Source organism: Nuphar pumila, chromosome 4 (genome assembly GCF_984573655.1).
Source record: "Nuphar pumila chromosome 4, dmNupPumi1.hap1.1, whole genome shotgun sequence".
Lineage (NCBI taxonomy): Eukaryota > Viridiplantae > Streptophyta > Magnoliopsida > Nymphaeales > Nymphaeaceae > Nuphar > Nuphar pumila.
In genome coordinates this window covers 32,770,933-32,789,744 of record NC_143252.1, presented here as the reverse complement: position 1 = coordinate 32,789,744, position 18,812 = coordinate 32,770,933, and the positions used below count along the sequence as shown (strand labels likewise).

At 38.5% G+C, this 18,812-nt stretch overlaps 1 protein-coding gene across 1 annotated transcript; it reads left to right on the top strand.

Moving 5' to 3' along the window:
- Positions 1 to 16,592: 16,592 nt before the first annotated feature.
- Positions 16,593 to 18,586, top strand: LOC149839884 (protein PSK SIMULATOR 1-like). Its single transcript, XM_090004266.1, has 2 exons — positions 16,593 to 17,397; positions 17,866 to 18,586. Exons 1-2 carry the CDS (start codon positions 16,639 to 16,641, stop codon positions 18,280 to 18,282), a joined length of 1,176 nt encoding a protein of 391 aa, XP_089860392.1. The 5' UTR covers positions 16,593 to 16,638; the 3' UTR covers positions 18,283 to 18,586.
- Positions 18,587 to 18,812: the final 226 nt, after the last annotated feature.

Sequence of the window (18,812 nt, the reverse complement as noted above, 5' to 3'; positions counted from 1 at the left end):
ATGAGTGTCCTTTATCAGATGATTGCCAAGGTGTTGGCTAATAGGTTGAAGGTCGTGACTAACCAAATATTTTCAAACTCTCAGTTCTCTTTTATCCACAATAAGAGGATTCACCATTCATTCATCTTGGCTTCTGAAGTAATTCACTCCTTACATCTTAGTGGTCAGCCCTACTTTTCTCTTAAATTAGATTTTCATAAAGCCTTTGATTATGTGCATTGGCCCTTCTTATTTCAAATGTTATCCAATTTTGGCATTGGTCGTCATTTTTTTGGGTGGGTGAGGGAATTGATCTCTAATGCTCAGGCCATGATTAAGATTAACAACATTAGAAGTGGCCAAATCAAGTTGGGGCATGGATTACAACAAGGTTGACCTCTCTCATCTTTGCTATTTAATGCCATTGCTGAGGGTCTCGTGGTGTTGCTCAAGCGTGCTGCGAAGAAGCGCCTGATTGATCCTTTAAATGTTCCGGGTTTCTCGGACCATATCCTTATTTATGCTGATGATATGATTATTTTTGAGCGAGCAAACGTGCAGCAAATGCTTAGATTCAAACTTATTCTCCATTTTTTTCTGTTTCTTTCTGGGCTTTCCCTAAATGATAGCAAATGCTCTCTTACTATGTTCAATGTTGAGTCTTCTATGCTTGCAGTAGGTCAACGGATTTTTAATTGCGCTATCTCTGAGTTGCCAATGACGTATTTGGGTATGCCATTACAAGTGAAGTGCCTCTCTTCCACTGCTTGGGCTCCAACTATTCAAAAAGTAAAAAATAAGCTTTTTGCGTGGCAGACGTCTTATTTCTTCATCGCTGGCTGTCTGACTTTAACCAGACATGTTCTTTCTTCTATTCTTGAATTCCTCATGTCAATGTTCGTGATATTTGTGGGTTTGGAGAAACAGATTTGTTGTTTAATGGCGGATTTTCTTTGGTCTGGGTGTCAACTCCAGAGTAAGCGCCATTTGGTTGGTTGGCGAACAGTGGTGTTACCTAGGCGTATGGCTAGCTTAGGTGTTTTTGCTCCAAGACAGATGAGTATTGCTCTTGTGGCCAAGCAATGTTGGATGGCCCATCATCCAGATTCTCCATGCGCTAGTTTGCTTCATGCTAAATATGGTGTTCCTGATTTATCTCTTTTTTCGTCATGAAACCCGGGGGTTGGCGATCTCGCACTTGCGAAGCATGTGGCTATGAGCCTTATCGTTATTCAGAGATCAAATTGGAGATGCAGAAAATTACGATCAATGGTTGCAATGGGCGATTACGTCAAATGGTGCGTTCCTCACCCACAAAGTGTATAGATCGTTGCTCATCCTGGGGGCAGATTGTTTCCCTGAGTGTGTGTTATGGGCTAAGGGCCCTTCCCCAAGATCTTGGGTCTTGGGTTGATTAATTTTGCATGATAGGATTTAGACTCACAGTTATTTAAAAAAGTTGGGCTTTCAGTTTCCTAGCTGATGTGTGCTTTGTCAAGCTACTGAAGAAACTACTTCTCATTTATTCTTGCTCCGGCCCAATCTTTGTGGCCCTATTTAATAAGACATGAAGATCTTCAGATGTAATTATCAAAGAGAAATCTTTTGCGCCCGATCTGCTCCTGAGCCCTATTGGAATTAGACGTTGCAAGCGGTTGAGACTAATCTGGAAGACGTGGTTGCTTACTACTTGGTGGTTTGTTTGGATGGCATGCAATGATGCTACTTTTCGTCAAATTCCGGTCGTCCTTAATAATCTTGTCCATAAAATCTTAGTTGATGTATATGCGTTTCTACGTATGCATCTTAGAGACCTCTCATTCCCTCTTAACAACGTTCACTCATCGGTGGTTTCTTCTAATCCAACGGATCCTGGCTGAGCTTGGCTTTGTTGTTGGTTGTTATTTGTCTGTAGTTTCTTTTTCTTTAGCTATTTTTTGTTTTGTTCTCTATATTGTTCGGTTTATGGGTTCCACTACAACAAAGCAGTAGATTAGCGACGACCACATTCCGTCGCTAATCCGTCGCTAACATGGTTAGCGACGGATTAGCAACAACGAGGCGACAGTATGCTTACGTCGCGAATATTTCGATGCTAACTGGCGACGAAATTATTCCGTCGCCAGGTCCGTCGCTAATTGCGACGGAATAACGAGCGCTATATTCCGTCGCCAATCCGCCGGTACTAAACGGCGACCACGGCTTGGCGACAGATTTAATTCCGTCGCTATGCCGTCGCTAGATTAATATGAATAGCGACGGATGGTTCTGTCGCTATGCCGTCGCTAGATTAATATGAATAGCGACGGAATCATATGTCGCTAATCCGTCGCAAACACGAAAAAAAATCAAAAAAATTTTATTTAAAAATTAATTACCGAGAACTGTACAATTTCTATTTCCTGTACAATTTATATTTCCTGTAAATAAAAAACAAACCACACAAAAATTCATATAACAAGTATCTACAATAATTAATCGTTCCACCTTAAAATTAAGAAGTTTAATTATTTACAATTCAATAATTACATTTAGGAAAAATAAAAAAAATAGAACTTCTTCAACACAGTCCTCTAATCATCGCCAAGATTTTGTGCGTCTTCTTGTTCATTGTCTTTATCTGTCCCTTCAGCTCCACTACCCTAATTATCGCTAGCAGCCTACACAAGAAAAAAACAGTCAGTATTGATAAACAAAATATAATGAAATAAATTACACACTATATGTGATTCTATCATGTGCTTATGTGTGATCTAAGGCAATAAAAAAACTCTATATGTGATTCTATCATGCTCATATGTGTGCTAAGGCAGTCAAAAAATTGAACATGTGATTATAGCATGTTCATATGTGTTCTAAGGCATCTAAAAAAACTCTATATGTGATTCTACCATGCTCAGATGTGCTTTAAGGCAGGCAAAAAACTATATATGTGATTCGATCATGCTCGTATGTGTGCTAAAGCAGTAAAAAAATTAAATATGTGAATATAGCATGCTCATATGTGCTCTAAGGCAGGCAAAGCCAAAAATTTTATATGTGATTCTATCATAAATGATATATAACATGTTCATATGTGTTCTAAGGCAGTTAAAAAACTCTATATGTTATTATAGCATGCTCATATTGTGCTAAGGCAGTCAAAAAACTGAATATGTGATTATAATATGCTCATATGTGTTCTTAGGCAGTCAAAAAACTGAATATGTGATTATAGCATGCTCATATGTGTTCTAATGCAATCAAAAAAACTTTATATGTGATTCTATCATGCTCATATGTGCTCTAAGGCAGACAAAAAGTTTTATATATATATATATATATATATATATATATATATATATATATATATATATATATATATGATTCTATCATGCTCATATGTGTGCTAAGGCAGTCAAAAAATTGAATATGTGATTATAGCATGTTCATATTATTCTAAGGCATATAAAAAAACTCTATATGTGATTCTACCATGCTCAGATGTGCTTTAAGGCAGGAAAAAAACTATATATGTGATTCGATCATGCTCGTATGTGTGCTAAGGCAGTAAAAAAATTGAATATGTGAATATAGCATGCTCATATGTGCTCTAAGGCAGGCAAAGCAACTTTATATGTGATTCTATCATGCTCATATGTGTGCTAAGGCAGTAAAAAAATTGAATATGTGATTATAGCATGTTCATATGTGTTCTAAGGCATCTAGAAAAACTCTATATGTGATTCTACCATGCTCAGATGTGCTTTAAGACAGTAAAAAAAACTATATATGTGATTATACCTGAGAGGGACCTGGAATCGAAGATCCCCTATCCTGAACAACGACCTTGATCTCATTTCGGAGAAAGGGGGCGACGGTGTATTGGAAGTAGTTATTCAGTGATTCATTAATGATCTCGCGTACATCATCACCGGAAAGAATAGTCGGCTGCTTGGAGCTTATGTCGGCGCAAGAAGTCGGTGAGCCGTAACTGGAAGAACCAATAACTGGTGAAATGTTCATATTACTCTCAAACCCGAACACGCGACCTTTTTTGGGTTCACCTGCTGTAGTCACCCATGCTGTAGGATCAAATAATGGATGCTGAGTAGCGTCTTCGCCATATCGCTCTACCATCTGTTGCTCATATGCCTCCTACAAAATAATGTTTAAAGTATTCATTAATAATTAATGATAACATTATGATAACTTGCATATATATTGCAATGATTATTCATAGAATTAATACATACCGTTGTCATTCTCGCCTTCTCTGATACGAAGACTCCCGTGGTCTTCCGTTTATGTGTTTCTACAAACACATCCTTATATGTTACACTGCCTCCTTTTTCTGCTTCCAGCGAAGTTAAATGACAAAAGATTTAGTACACAAGTTTGTAATAATACTTATAAAATTAATATTATATATTGATGAGTTACCATTTTCTTTAGGTGGCTCCCAAATGTCTTAGATCCACCTGTGTGTAGATGGGCTTCGGGCATATTCGATCGATTTTGTGAAGCCTTCGCAGAGCGATTTTTAAATGCATCTCCCGCCCACTTATCACACATTTCATCCCAGTAATCTCTCCTGATAGTAATAGGACCATGGCCCTTCCACAGTAATGGATCATCTACTACGCCAGATGCTTTTTTTGCTGCAGTCTTTATAGTGTGCAGCATGTCTGCAAATCGATTGGCAGCCACCTTCTGCCACACCTTCCTTGCATCATTTTCTTCCACCGTAGTTGCAAAGCGATTCGAAGCCTACAAATATTTTCAGAAAGTTAGTAGACATTGCTTAAATAAATTAAATATGAAACACATTAACTATGAGGAACAACTGTATACCATGAATGAGGACCACAATCTGTCTAACACCTCCTTTGGGTACTCTTTCCATTGAGCAACTGGTCCTGATAGATGTTGAAGAAGTAAATTCCTAATCTCCCGTACTACTTCTTGTGGCTCAAACCTCGTGCTGCACATGAATTGTTACACAGTAAATATCAATATAAAATATTTAAAAGATATGCAATAATTGAAAACAAAATACTTACGGTCGATTATCGATATACACTATTCGAATGAGTCTTCTTGTGTCAGCCTGAGAAGACCCTATTTCCTGTGTTGGCTGTTGACTTGTGTGATCAACTGGTGTAGGTGGGTCGTGTACAGGCGCAACATCATCTGTAAAAAAATACATTAGAAATTCTCAGAATGTGCATTTGAACTAATCAAGCATCTAATTAGTTATATGATATACCTATCATAGGAGCCCGTGAAGATGAAGGTTGAGCCTGGCTACTACTGGATGAGCGACCACTATAACCTCCACGAACCATATTCTAACAAATAACATATGTCATACAATACATTCAAATAATTCACATCAAGTATTACAATGCATTCAAGTCATTCACATCAAGCATTGCAATGCATTCAAATAATTCAAATCATTGACATCAAGTATTGCACTAATTCAAATAATTCGTTAATTACATAAATTATAATACATTCAGATAATTGAAATCATTCACATCAAGTATTACAATGCATTCGAGTCATTCACATCAAGCATTGCAATGCATTCAAATAATTCAAATCATTGACATCAAGTATTGCACTAATTCAAATCATTCGTTAATTGCATAAATTATAATACATTCAGATAATTGAAATCATTCACATCAAGTATTACAATGCATTTGAATCATTCGTATCAAGTATTACAATACATTCAAATAAAATTTTTAATCATTCACACCAAGTATTGTAATACAACTCACATCAAGTATTACAATGCATTTAAATAGAGGTTTGTAGTATAAGATTTTGCTCACTAGCTTGAGAATTCTTCCTCGTCCATGCCTCAATCTAAAAGCTTTGGAATCCTCCATGCAGTACGGACAAGCCAACCTCCCATGTGTGCTCCAACCAGATAACATACCATATGCAGGGAAGTCACTGATTGTCCATAGAACAGCGGCCTTCATGTTGAAATTTTGTTTTTTGTGGGCATCATACGTGGTAACACCGTCATCCCACAGTACTTTTAATTCATCAATCAATGGCCTTAGATATACATCAAGATTTTGGCCAGGTGAGGTCGGACCAGGGATCAACAGAGACAAGAAAAGATTTGGACGTTTCATACACAAGCTTGGTGGAAGGTTGTATGGAGTTACAAATACTGGCCAGCATGAGTATGAAGTTGATCTACCCCCAAATGGATTAAATCCATCTGTACATAGACCGAGTCTAACATTTCGCACTTCCATTGCGAAGTTCTGATGAGTACGATCAAAGTGCTTCCAAGTTTCAGCGTCAACAGGATGCGTGATCTTGTTTTCATCGTGTTGAACTTTATTTGCATGCCATCTCATGTGTTTACCTGTCCTTGAAGACATATACAATCGCTGCAATCTAGGAGTGATAGGAAAGTAGCAGAGCGACTTGTATGAAACTTCCTTTGATCTCGTGCTACCATTGCCTCTTGTCTTTGGCTTGAACCGAGGATGCCCACATGACGGGCATGATATGTCGTTTTCCTGCTCCTTGAAATACAACATGCAGTGATTTGGACAAGCATCAATCCTTTTGTAACCCATACCTAGAGCGTTGACCATAACTTTCGCACGATAGAAATTTTGTGGCAATTTCTCATCTTTAGGCAACATACTCTTCACAATCATGCACAAACGGTCAAAACATGATTGACTCAAATTATACTCGGACTTCAAATTCATTAGTTGAAGAACTGCAGACAAGATAGTGTGACTCTCACAACCGTTTCAAAGTGGCTCATCAGCATCTCTAAGTAAATCATAAAATCTACTAGCTGCATCGTTTGGTGATTCTTCATCTACGACAGTTCTTACATCACTAGAACTCATAGCAGAACCCAGTTCTGTTCCTGCAGCATCAAATATCAAATTCATATATGAATTATCGTGCACCATATTCACCCGTGCATCAAAATCGTTTCTAAATTCTTCTCCATGAAACGTCCAGTTCTGATAATCACTCACAAACCCCTTCCTGTATAGGTGATGTCTAACGCCATGAGGTTCTACAAATCAATTATTCTTACAAATCTTGCAGGGACACCTAATCCGACCTGTGGGATCTACCGTACTGACACTTGCCGTTGCAAATTCAATAAAACTATCGACACCATCCATATATTCATGCGATAACTCATTGTCCACTAACCTACGGTACATCCATTCACGGTTTGCAGTCATTCTGTCGTATGATGTTACGAATAGTATCCTAACCAGTTAAAAGAGAACCATCAGAATGCTATGATGAACAAAATATCAAATTTATCATGCAATATATGATGTTATACAATCACAAGAATTATGATGCATGCATTGATAACTTAATATTTTCATGTGCAAACTATTCATGACACAATACATTCATTTGAAGCATGCTTTTAGTATACAATTTCACATGGAAGACATAATCAAATTGAAAGTAACAACATGTAAGCATGGATACAATCACATCAAACATTGCAATACATCGAAATAATTCATATCAAACAAATGTCAAACATGTACCTGCAGCAAACACACTTCAATATCCCACTAACTACTACCATGCATAGCATGGACTCCGTACTCCAAAAATAAGAACACTTCTATTCTCATACATTAAAATCATGCTCAGCATGATCTCCGAACTCCAACAAAGCAGTCCTAGATATCAACAACTAAGTGATTGTGTGAACAATAAAGTGTTACATTCAATATATTAAATAACATGTGATGCGCTTGCATCACTTACTCACCACGGGTATTTACCCGATTTGCATTGTTTTTGTCACTTACTTACCACGGATGGCGGGGCACAAGCGAGTTCCGTTGAGAAATCTGCAACAAACACTGTGTTAAAATGAATATTGAAGCTAATTAGGGAAACACAAACACTTATGCAATGCAAAAAACAACTAAACTGTTGATGATATATCTAATGATGAAATGCGATGAAATAAAGTGAAAAAGAAGCATTGATGATATATTTTTTTAAACTAGCGTCTTCCCCTAAAAAAAAGGGAGAAAAATTATAAGTGCACTCCGAACCTTGTTTTTGAAGCTTGAACATCAAATTGTAGTGAGAACTCGATCAAAAAACTAAAGGCTAATTTTTCAAATTGCTCCCATGTTTTCAGTATAATTCAAAATTGCACCAATGTTACAAAACTTTTCGCCCAAAGTAGGAAAAAAAAAAGAAATCTGATTCTTTCATGCTTGATGCACACATTCATGATCATCACCAAAGTGGAAAAAAGAAAGAAAAAATTAACACAAGCATGTGGAATCTTAAGGAAGAAATGTGATTTTGATGATTCCAATAACATGTGTTTAGAATGCTTCAAATCCCATGAGTGTCATTTTGCAAGTCGAAGTGTTACAACTCTCTAGGGGCAAGAGGTAAGCTCACTGAGATTTACCTTACCAGGACAGTGGCAGAGCTAAAGCAGTTAGGTCTGCGGTTTCTCCCTATAAATAAAAAAAAATGCATGAATTTAGCGAAAATAAAATCCTTTTTTGAAAGGAGCACGTAAGCCTTTCTTCTTTACTTGTGTGATTATAGAGGATTCAGCTCAGTTGCTAAAGAAACTCATTTCTGATTCTCTCTATGGAGGATCATGATAAAGGTTCCTACAGATCCAAAAGGAGGACTCCTTGTGAGCAAGCAATTCAAGCATTTCACGTTTTTATATTTTCCCAAAAGATGTGAATGATATCCTTTCTGTGGAAATGATTTCTAATATTAAAAACTCGTGTACTTGTTTAATATGGTCACTTTAAGCTTGGCAAGCCATTAACACATCCTCTGATCTTCTAAAAACTCTGTTTCAAGTAAGGATACCCTTGATGTATACATTAGAAACTTCTTGAATCGGATACTTAATGAATAATGTTGACACAATCCAAAGAAAATGCACAATCAAAATACCCGTATAAATTGAAAGAATCATGGACAGATACACACACTCACAAGGCACACACAACACAAGGTCTACGTGGTTTGGTTCATTGAAGAACCTGCATCCACGGTGAAGGAAGCTATCTCTCTCTCTCTCTCTCTCTCTCGCTCCCCCCAACCCTCACGACAGCGTGAAGAAGAAGAAGAAGAAGAAGAAGAAGAAGAAGAAGAAGAAGAAGAAGATTACCTGCGTGTCGCCGGGCGGTGGCGGGAGTTTGACGGGGAGCGGCAGCTGGCGAGCGGTGGACGGGGAGCGGCGGCTGGCAAGCGGCGGCGGCCGGACGGTGGCGAGAGCCGACGGGCGGCGGGAGGGAGAGGGCGGCGGGCGGGAGCAATACAGCGAAACAGGAAAAAGAGAAAGAGGGATGGGATTAGGGATTTACGCGACATTTAGCGACGGCTTAGCGACGGAAACATTCCGTCGCTAAGCCGTCGCTAAATCAAAATACAAAATACAAAAAAAGCGACAGAATATATTCTGTCGCTACGCCGTCGCTAATTAGCGACGGATTAGCGACGACATAGTTCCCTCTCTAAATCCATCGCTAAAACGGTGTTCTTGTAATAAAAAGTAGCGACAAAAAATGCAGTCGCTAATCCGTCGCTAAGTAGCGACAGATTAGCGATAAAATTTGTTTCCTCGCTAATCCGTCGCGAATTAGCGACAAATTCTATCTCTAGCTAATCTGTCGCTAATTAGCGACGGAAAAAATCCGTCGCTAATTTCCGTCGCTAATTAACAATTTTCTTGTAGTGTTCAAGATTTTGTTGATCTTCATGAGTGGTAATGTTGATCTTCTCTCTCTCTCTCTCATGTGCAGTGGCCAACGGTGAGGCCAAAGGTGAGCTCTCTCTCTTCCTTATTTTTCTTAAAAATTTTTCTTTGATTTTTTTTAATTATGACTTTAATTTTTCTTTGATTTTCTTGATTAGGGCTTTGATTTTTCTTTGATTTTTTATTAAGGTTTTGATTAAGATTTTTTCCTTTGATTTTTATTGATTAGAGGGTTTTTATTTGTTTGTCATTGTTTAGGATTATTTTCTTTGATTTTTTCATTGATCTTTTTAGTTTTTTAAAATAATTAGGGATTTTTCTTTTATTTTCGTTGATTAGGGTTCTTTCTTTGATTTTTATTGATTAGGTTTTTTTATTGTCATTGATTAGGGTTTTAAAAATTTTTATTTGTTTTATTTTTTTATATTTCAGGGTTTTATGATTTATTTATGATTTTTATATTTGTATATAAAAAATAAGAATTCTTATTTTTTCTTAAATTACCCAAAATTGAAACATTCTTTCGTACTTGGATCTAGTTTGAGATCCATATTTGAGGCTAAAATCCAAAACTTTTTAATAAACTTTCATAATTAAATCCAATATGACACCGATTAAATTATTTATATATTAATAAAATATTAATTCTTATTTTTTCTCAAATTACTTAAATTTTAAATATTTTTAAATTTTTAGATTCAATATGAGATTAATATCCAAAGTTAAAATCCATTAAAACACATATGGTTGGGTGAATGGAACTGTACAATCCAAAACAAAGTTATCCTGCCCATTATCCATTTTTATTCATGTTGTCGGCACACAATGTAAAACAAACATTGGAAACAAGGAGCAAAATTTTTTGTACAATCGTAACCATGGCTTTAGTCCAGTTGGTACAGAACAGACAAAAGATACCTTCAGTATGTTATGTTCGTTTAATCTTGAACAAGACATCAAACAAGCCCTTACGGAAAGCCTTGAATTCCATTTTCAAACGCCAACCTCAGTCAATATATGCATGCACCTATACTATCATATAAACACATTATTTCCATTTTATGGTCCAAGATGCAATAAATGAGAAATCCAAAATAGAAAGGGTTCTTAATATTCAATGGAGTTGAATGAGACAGCTGGATTTTTTATTTGAAAGAAAATTAATGAGAGCTGGATTGGTAGGCCATGCCAGAGGGATTTCAAATTTGAATGGATGTTCGCAGCATAGTGACAAAAGTTTAAAAAAGCCTTTTTTTAGTCAGTCAAAAAAACACGCGAGATTTTGATTTTTGTTTGAAAATCTTGCATTTTGGGCAAATTCTTGGTAATAAAAAATTTTTTATTTTTTTATAAGAAAATATAAATAAAATATATTTAAAAAATAAAAACCACACGATTTTTTCATGATAAATAATCGTTTAAAACATAAATATTGTGTTTCATGATATTTATGCTTTGCTGAAAAAAATTACGATATTTAGAAAAATCACAAAAAATTTCCAGTTTTAACTTTCAAGTAATTTCTCGCAATATTATCATAAAATCTTGCGATATTTGTCACTATGGTGAGAGCAGATCCTGTATAGAAAATCTAAAAAAAAAAAATCTTGGTACACATAAATACATATATTTGTGAAGAAAATAAAAACTAAAAGTAAAAATATGTTTTCATTGAATAATAATGGGATTTTCAAATTTGTGAGAGTTGCATATTTTTTATAATGCATGGCCATTGTCAAGACAATGTCAATATTTGTGACAATAGATTCGAAGCCATTCACTCTGGCAAGGGCATTTGGGGCAGAGACAACCCCAAATAATGAGCTAGAGCCCTGAGGGGAGCATTTCTTGTTTCCTAATATATAACTGGAACTACTATGAAAAAGTTGGCTGGATCTCATTCAGGGCTGCAAAGGGATTGGATATGATCAGATATTTGATCCGGGTTTGACATGTTATTTTGAGATTTGGATCCTTTAAGTAAAATATGAGTCAAATTCGGATATGTTTAATTGGATTATTTTCAGATTTGGGTTGGATAGATCAATATTTGAAGTCAAATATGGAATTGATCTGAATCAAAATCCAATCTGATTGCACTTTTTACATATAAATAGCTTGTTTTTGTTCTATTTTTCCTGAATCTAGTATTACCGCAAGTATTTTGGATTTGGGTTCAACTTTACCTTGTCAAATCTACTTTAGATCCAGATCTATTGTTTATATTTTGGAATCAGATTCAGATCTAATAAGATCCGGTCTGAATATGTCCCGTTTGCACCCCTAATCTCGGGGGTTATATTGGCAATGGCTTGCACTAGGGCCGGTTAGGTTTGCACACATCCTGACCACTAGGGGTGTGCAATGAACCAGGTTTGACCTGGACCCGACCCAGACCAAACTCTATAGGGTCAATGCTTGGTGATAAACAAGGAGATCCAATTAGAATTCAGGGCAGACTTAAATGGTCCGTTTAATATATGGAACCGGGTATGGCTTGTGAAGTTTCATACCAGACTCAAGCCTGACCGGAGTTCCGATAAAGATCCACAAATTTTCATTGTAAAAAGGATATAAAAATATTATTTTGACAGCTATGGTCCATGTCTGGTTCATGAAATCCTCATAGGATTCGTGTATGGTTTCTCTTATGGTGAGCCCAATTGGACCTGGGTCTGAACCCGGTACGGTTTCTCTTATGGGAGCTCCCGTTGAAATGTGGGCCTCTTTCATGTGTTTCTGTGGCACCCAAGCATGCCTTTAATGGACTCGCCTTCCAGCGAGGCAAACCCAGGGAGGAGCCCACGACCACCCTGCCTTACAAGGCCCACATTCGAAAGCCACTGCATCTCTAATGAGGCAAAGCATTCAATATAGGGTTCAAGAGAAAGTGATTGAGAAGCAATGACTACTATGTTGCTTGTTTCCCACACCAACTTTGATCTTAAACCCATGATGAATATTAAAATAAAAGGAAACGATATGGTGTTTGTTGGTGAAGTGAATCTTGATGAAGGATATAAAATTGATTAGTTAAAGGCATTAGTTTATCATCCAAATCATATTTTAAGAGAAAGCTCTGTTTTACTTGTCAATCAAGACACTACTTTATTTTCATTATTGGCTAATCCTACCTGTTTACAACCCATATATGCATAAATAAATAAAGAGATCATTTTTTTATGCAGCGGCGCTGCATTCTCTGAATGGCCGTGAGAAAAACACCACACCCCACCCCATTTTGAGAAATGCCCAAATGAATGGCCGTGAGAAAGGTTGCAGAGTGCCCACCATGTAGCGACGTTGCATATAAAGGGCAATTGGTTCTTCTTCTTTTTTTTGAAAGGCTAACCCCTATATACAACGATACCATTGGGATTTGAACTTGCAACATTCCAACAATAGATGACGTGAACTACCTGCTCCTACCAGACAAGTGGAGCCCCTTGTTGGTGGTGCTTGGGAGCTCCTGATGATTGAATAAACCAAGATCTTACCATGACTGCAATTTTAGAGAGACGCGAAAGCACAAGCCTATGGGGTCGCTTCTGCAACTGGATAACCAGCACTGAAAACCGTCTTTACATTGGATGGTTCGGTGTTTTGATGATCCCTACCCTATTGACCGCTACTTCTGTATTTATTATTGCCTTCATTGCGGCTCCTCCAGTAGATATTGATGGTATTCGTGAACCTGTTTCCGGTTCTCTACTTTATGGAAATAATATTATTTCTGGTGCCATTATTCCTACTTCTGCGGCTATAGGATTGCACTTTTACCCGATATGGGAAGCATCATCCGTTGATGAATGGTTATATAATGGTGGTCCTTATGAACTAATTGTTCTACATTGACGTGTTTTTTCTCTTTTTGCTATAATTCCTCTAAATGAATGTTGGAATTGATTGGTAACAAGGGTTAAATTAAGGAGGTACAGGTTTAAGCAAAAGTGTTTTACTGGCGCGATTGCCACTTGCGCAAATAATGTGTTTTACAAGCGCCTTATTGATTTGCGCCGGTAAAACAAACTAGAAGTGTGTGTAGTTTTGAGTTTTGTTGGACATATTTTTCTACCAGAGAAAAGGTGGGGTTATACAACCATAACATTGGGATTCGAACTTAGTGACATGCACTAACTACTCCTGCCAGACAAACGAAGCCCTGGTTGATAATTTTGTTTGCCCATTTCTATGTTAGAAGACGGGAGATCTCTTGTGTCATGGCTTACCTCAGATGCAATTGGGTCATCTTTTAGTTTGAAATTGTGGTTCAAGGTGAATGAAATGGTGCCTTTTCAGTTGCTAATCACCCCCCAAAAATTTTTTTGCTAATCACCCCTCAAAAAAATTGTTTGTTTCGATAATCACCCCCAAATATAGCTTAAATAGCATTCCCTAAATTCAAATTTGTAGGAAAAATTAAAGGAAAAAACCACCATTTTACTATTTTATTTGTTCAAAATAGTCATTTTTTTACAAACTGGTATTTTCGTAAGCATTTAGAGAATACAAGCACAAACTGCTTGTCAACGTGCCCAACATGATTTGAGACTAAAGAAAAAAAAGAAATAAGGATGTCAATGATTCTGATTTTAACTGATATCTGACCAAATTCTACTTTGTTTAGTCGGATTTGGTAAGCCAAAACCATATCCAGTTATAATTGGATGTAGATATGGATTTGATCTTTTGCAATTCAACAAATATTCAGATTTGATGGATATCCAAATCCGATTACATATAAGAAAACAAATTTGGTATGAGCTATTCACCATCCCCGATTTGAGTTTGAATGGAAATTGTTTAGGCAACATCCAATTAGTTGGCATTGGCCACATCCAACCCCAACGCCAACTAATTACAGCCGAGCCAGGATCAGGTGTCGTCACATGGCACACTTTCAGTGTGCCTCTGCACGTGGCTGCCCTCCAACTGCTTTTGAGTTCTAACAAGATGAAGGGCAGTCCAGTGCAAAGGCACGCTCAAGGTGTACCATGTGATGACACCTGGCTCATTACCCTAGAAAGAAACATCTAGGCCAGGTGTACGACCCATAAGGGTGCATTCAACCATGCTTCAGTTCTCTCTCTCTCTCTTTATATATATATATATATAAGTTGCCTTTATCAGGAGATATGAGATTAATTTAATGATATTTTCAAACATATAATATTTTGATAATATTGTGATATTTTATGTGTTTCTGAAAGCATGGGTATAAAATGGCAATATTTCGAAAATTTCTGCAATATATAATATTTTTTTTTACATACATGAGATTAATTTAATGATATTTTCAAACATATAGTATTTTGAAAATAATGCGATATTTTATGGGTGCCTGAAAACATTGCTGTAAATTTGTAATATTTTGAATATTTCTGCAATATATAATATTTTATTTTTAGATGGCTCTCGATTATTCGCTAATTTGTATGGAGAAAATTTGGATCCAACCTAAAACCGAGCTGGGTCCAGCCTACATACACAAATGGGCCATTCACGTAGTGATAGCCAAGTATTCACCTACTTTTTGTACATTTTTTAGCACAGTTTTGGTATGGGTTATTGGGCTTGGATCCAAATCATATAAAGATAAATTCAAAATATTAAAAAAAGGATTTTTTTTAAAATTTGCGGTTTTATTGTATTAAAAAATCATGATATTTTTTAAAAATATCACTGATTGACTGTATTACTAACAAAACTCACAATTAAAGAGACCGTATCCTGTAACCAATATCGTCGTCATACTCAATCCATCTCCAACAACACTTGATCTATATCAATGTCACAAATCTAGTTTATGCAAAACTCTCATCAAGAAAAATATCAAGATTTTATTTGATCTTTCAAACAATTTCATATATATATATATATATATATGAGTGACAAGAATATGAGAGCTAGAAATATGGGCGTTTCTAGTACTTTTTTTTGCAAATCGAACCACGGGGATGTGCTTGGCATGGTGATATTGCTAGGAATCATCCATTGGATTATGTATTTTCGATGAAAAAAATGCTAATTTTCAATGCTTATGAAGATTATGAGTCATTGATTTTAAAGCCTTAAAAAATCTAGTTTATTTGCATTAAAACTGAATGATTCTTATAAATTCATTAAATTTAAGAAAAAAAAACAAAAAATCCATAAAAATAGCGGTTCACACATTAGTTCTCAAAACTGAGTATATTATCTAGTGCTCACTAGAGAAAGGGTTCCGGCAACGAACTCGATGATGAGCGAGGCGGTTTTTCTTTACATTTAAAAACAAAAACATTTTCAAGTATTATTAGCCTTTACATATTTTTAAAATATTGTGGATATTTATGACATATGATCCAGATCCGACAGGGATCACACTATGCTGCATTGGACCCCACGACCCGAACCAGAACCAAGCGAATATCCACAAGCCCATCATCTCACCGACCACCTACCGCCACTGCAATCCGTCCCTACCAGTTCAGCACAACGACACCAAAACCGGACTAAATTAAAAGCCCCAAATCAGGAAAATATCCAATTTATAAAACAAACCAACAGCTGGACCATTACAGCAATAACAGAAACTATCGTCATGATTCATGTCCACATACGGACCCCTCCTATCCAAAACCGGACCCGAAAGAATCGCTACTAAATAAATAGAAAATTAAAAAATAAAAGGAAAAAAAAAACCCTGGCCTGCTTCGTCTCATTGCGTCCAAGTTGGCGGGAAACGCGAACGAGCGGGCTTCCCTTCCCTTCACACCGCTGTAACCCAACTGTAACAAACCGCGTCGTGGACTCCACGCCCCCCTTTAAATCCGCCCTAACAGCCTGCCCCTCCCCCCTTTCCCTTCCGACGGAGATGCGCCGGGAAATCTGACTGCCTGCCGATAAAAAAAAAAACAATGGTGACCGTTAAAGCCTGGCTCGCCCGGGTGGGCAGCCAGGTCTTCGACCGGCGGAAGAAGCACCAGAAGAAGGATCGGAGCCACCTCCTCCGGCCGGAGCACCCGCCGGAGCCCGTCGGAATCCTCTCCCTGGAGGTCGCCAAGATCATGTCCAGGATCGTCTACCTCCACCGGTCTCTCTCCGACGACGAGATCTCGCGCCTCAGGTCGGAGACCATGCGGTCCCCCGGCGTCGCCTCGCTTGTCTCCCGGGACGAGGCCTTCCTCCTCGGCCTCTCCTGCACCGAGAAGCTCGAGGACCTCGGCCGGATCGCTGATGCCGTCTCCCAGCTCGGCCGGAGGTGCGCCGAGCCCAGCCTCCGCGGATTCCAGCACGTCTACGCCGATCTGGCGCGCGACGGCACCGGGATAGGAGAATTAGGGTTCCCCGCCGGGGAGGTCGACGAGAGGGTGAGGGCGATGGAGACGAACGTCTCGCTCACTGCCGATCTCTTCGTCGAGATGGAGACGCTCAAGGAGATGGAGGCGTCGGAGAGGAGGATGCAGCAGTGGCGGGGGATCGGCGCGCCGAGGTCGAACGTCGAGCTCTTCCGGCAGAAACTGGCGTGGCAGAGGCAGCGGGTCCGGCACCTCCGCCACGTCTCACTCTGGAGCCAGACCTACGACATGGCCATCGGGCTCATGGCGAGGATGGTCTGCACAATCTACGCCAGGGTCTGCTTCGTCTTCGGCCCGCACGTCGCTGGATTGCCCAAGGTGAGCGCGATCGTCATCATGCCCGTGATTTCCGATAGCGGCGGTCGGATTTCGGGCTCTCGTTCGATAGTTTTCCCACATCCGATGGATTACGCTTTCCGCTTGCCGGAAATCAAACCGGTGGCGTATTACTCCGGCCCCTTGGATAGGAATTCGGCCGAAAAAAATGCAAATTTCACTCGGTCCGGGCCTTTGCAGAGGATTGAGTCTGGTATTTCTCTGAATCGTAAGGATTTAGCGACGTTTTACAACGACGCTTCCTTCCTTTCCTCTGATGTGAAGTCCAAACAGAGCACTCGATCGTCTAAAACTCACGATAATGGATCGGACGTGGGTTTGGAAACTCACAAGTCTCAAGTTTGGGATGGGCTTCCCGGGCAGAAGAATCGGTTGATGAATGCTTCTCCATCCACCGTCGGCGGTTCCGCTCTCGCCCTGCGCTATGCTAATGTGATACTTCTCGTGCAGAAGTTGATTCAGTTTCCTCATATGGTCGGCGAGGATGCCAGGTGCGATCTGTATCAGTTGCTGCCCACGAGCCTTAGAGCGAAAATTAAGGCGAAGCACAGGCAATATGGCAAGAACAAAGGTTCCCCTGATCGCAACGATCAGAATTCTGAGAGTTGCAGGGAAAAATTGGAAGGGATCTTGAATTGGCTGGCGCCTATGGCGCACGACATGGTCGGGTGGCAATCGGAAAGGAATTTCGAGCAGCAGCAGTTCGTGTCGAGGACCAACATTCTCTTGCTGCAGACTCTTTACTTTGCTGATAGGGAGAAAACGGAAGAAGCTCTTGCGGAGCTCTTGGTTGGGCTCAGTTTCATCTGCCAACACGAGAATCGGCGTGTGGGTAGCGAAGAACTGAATGAGGGTATTGAACGTTGATGTTGGTGATCATTACTCTTTAGTCATCAGTTGTGAAATTGGAGTGAGTTTTTTTTTCCGGTGATCGAATCATAGAGTTGTTAAAGAAACCCACAAATTTCAAGAAGTTTGGATGCTGGAAGGATGCATCTAGTTCGTGCAAAAAGAGTGTTGTGTGCATAGGGCAATCAGCTGTGCTCGTGGTACATCTTGTTGGATCTCCTAATTATTCTTTTAATGTTTGATTCTTTTCAGTGTATATAATTCTTGATTCTTGAATGTGAACAAATTCTTTACTGAGATAATGGTAGTCTCGATGAAACCATCTGTTTGATTTATTGTATTCATTTATGTACGTACAACTTCTTAATCTTACTAATATGTAGCTGTTTTGGAGAATATATTTGTTGATCATCTCTCTAGTACTGCATTTGTCAATACATTCATATCAGATAAGGTGCACTTTGTTATCTTGAGGTTTATGTTCAACGGAAACTTATGGGCATTTTTAGGTTACCAGATTTTATTATTTCTGTGGAAAGGTGCGATCA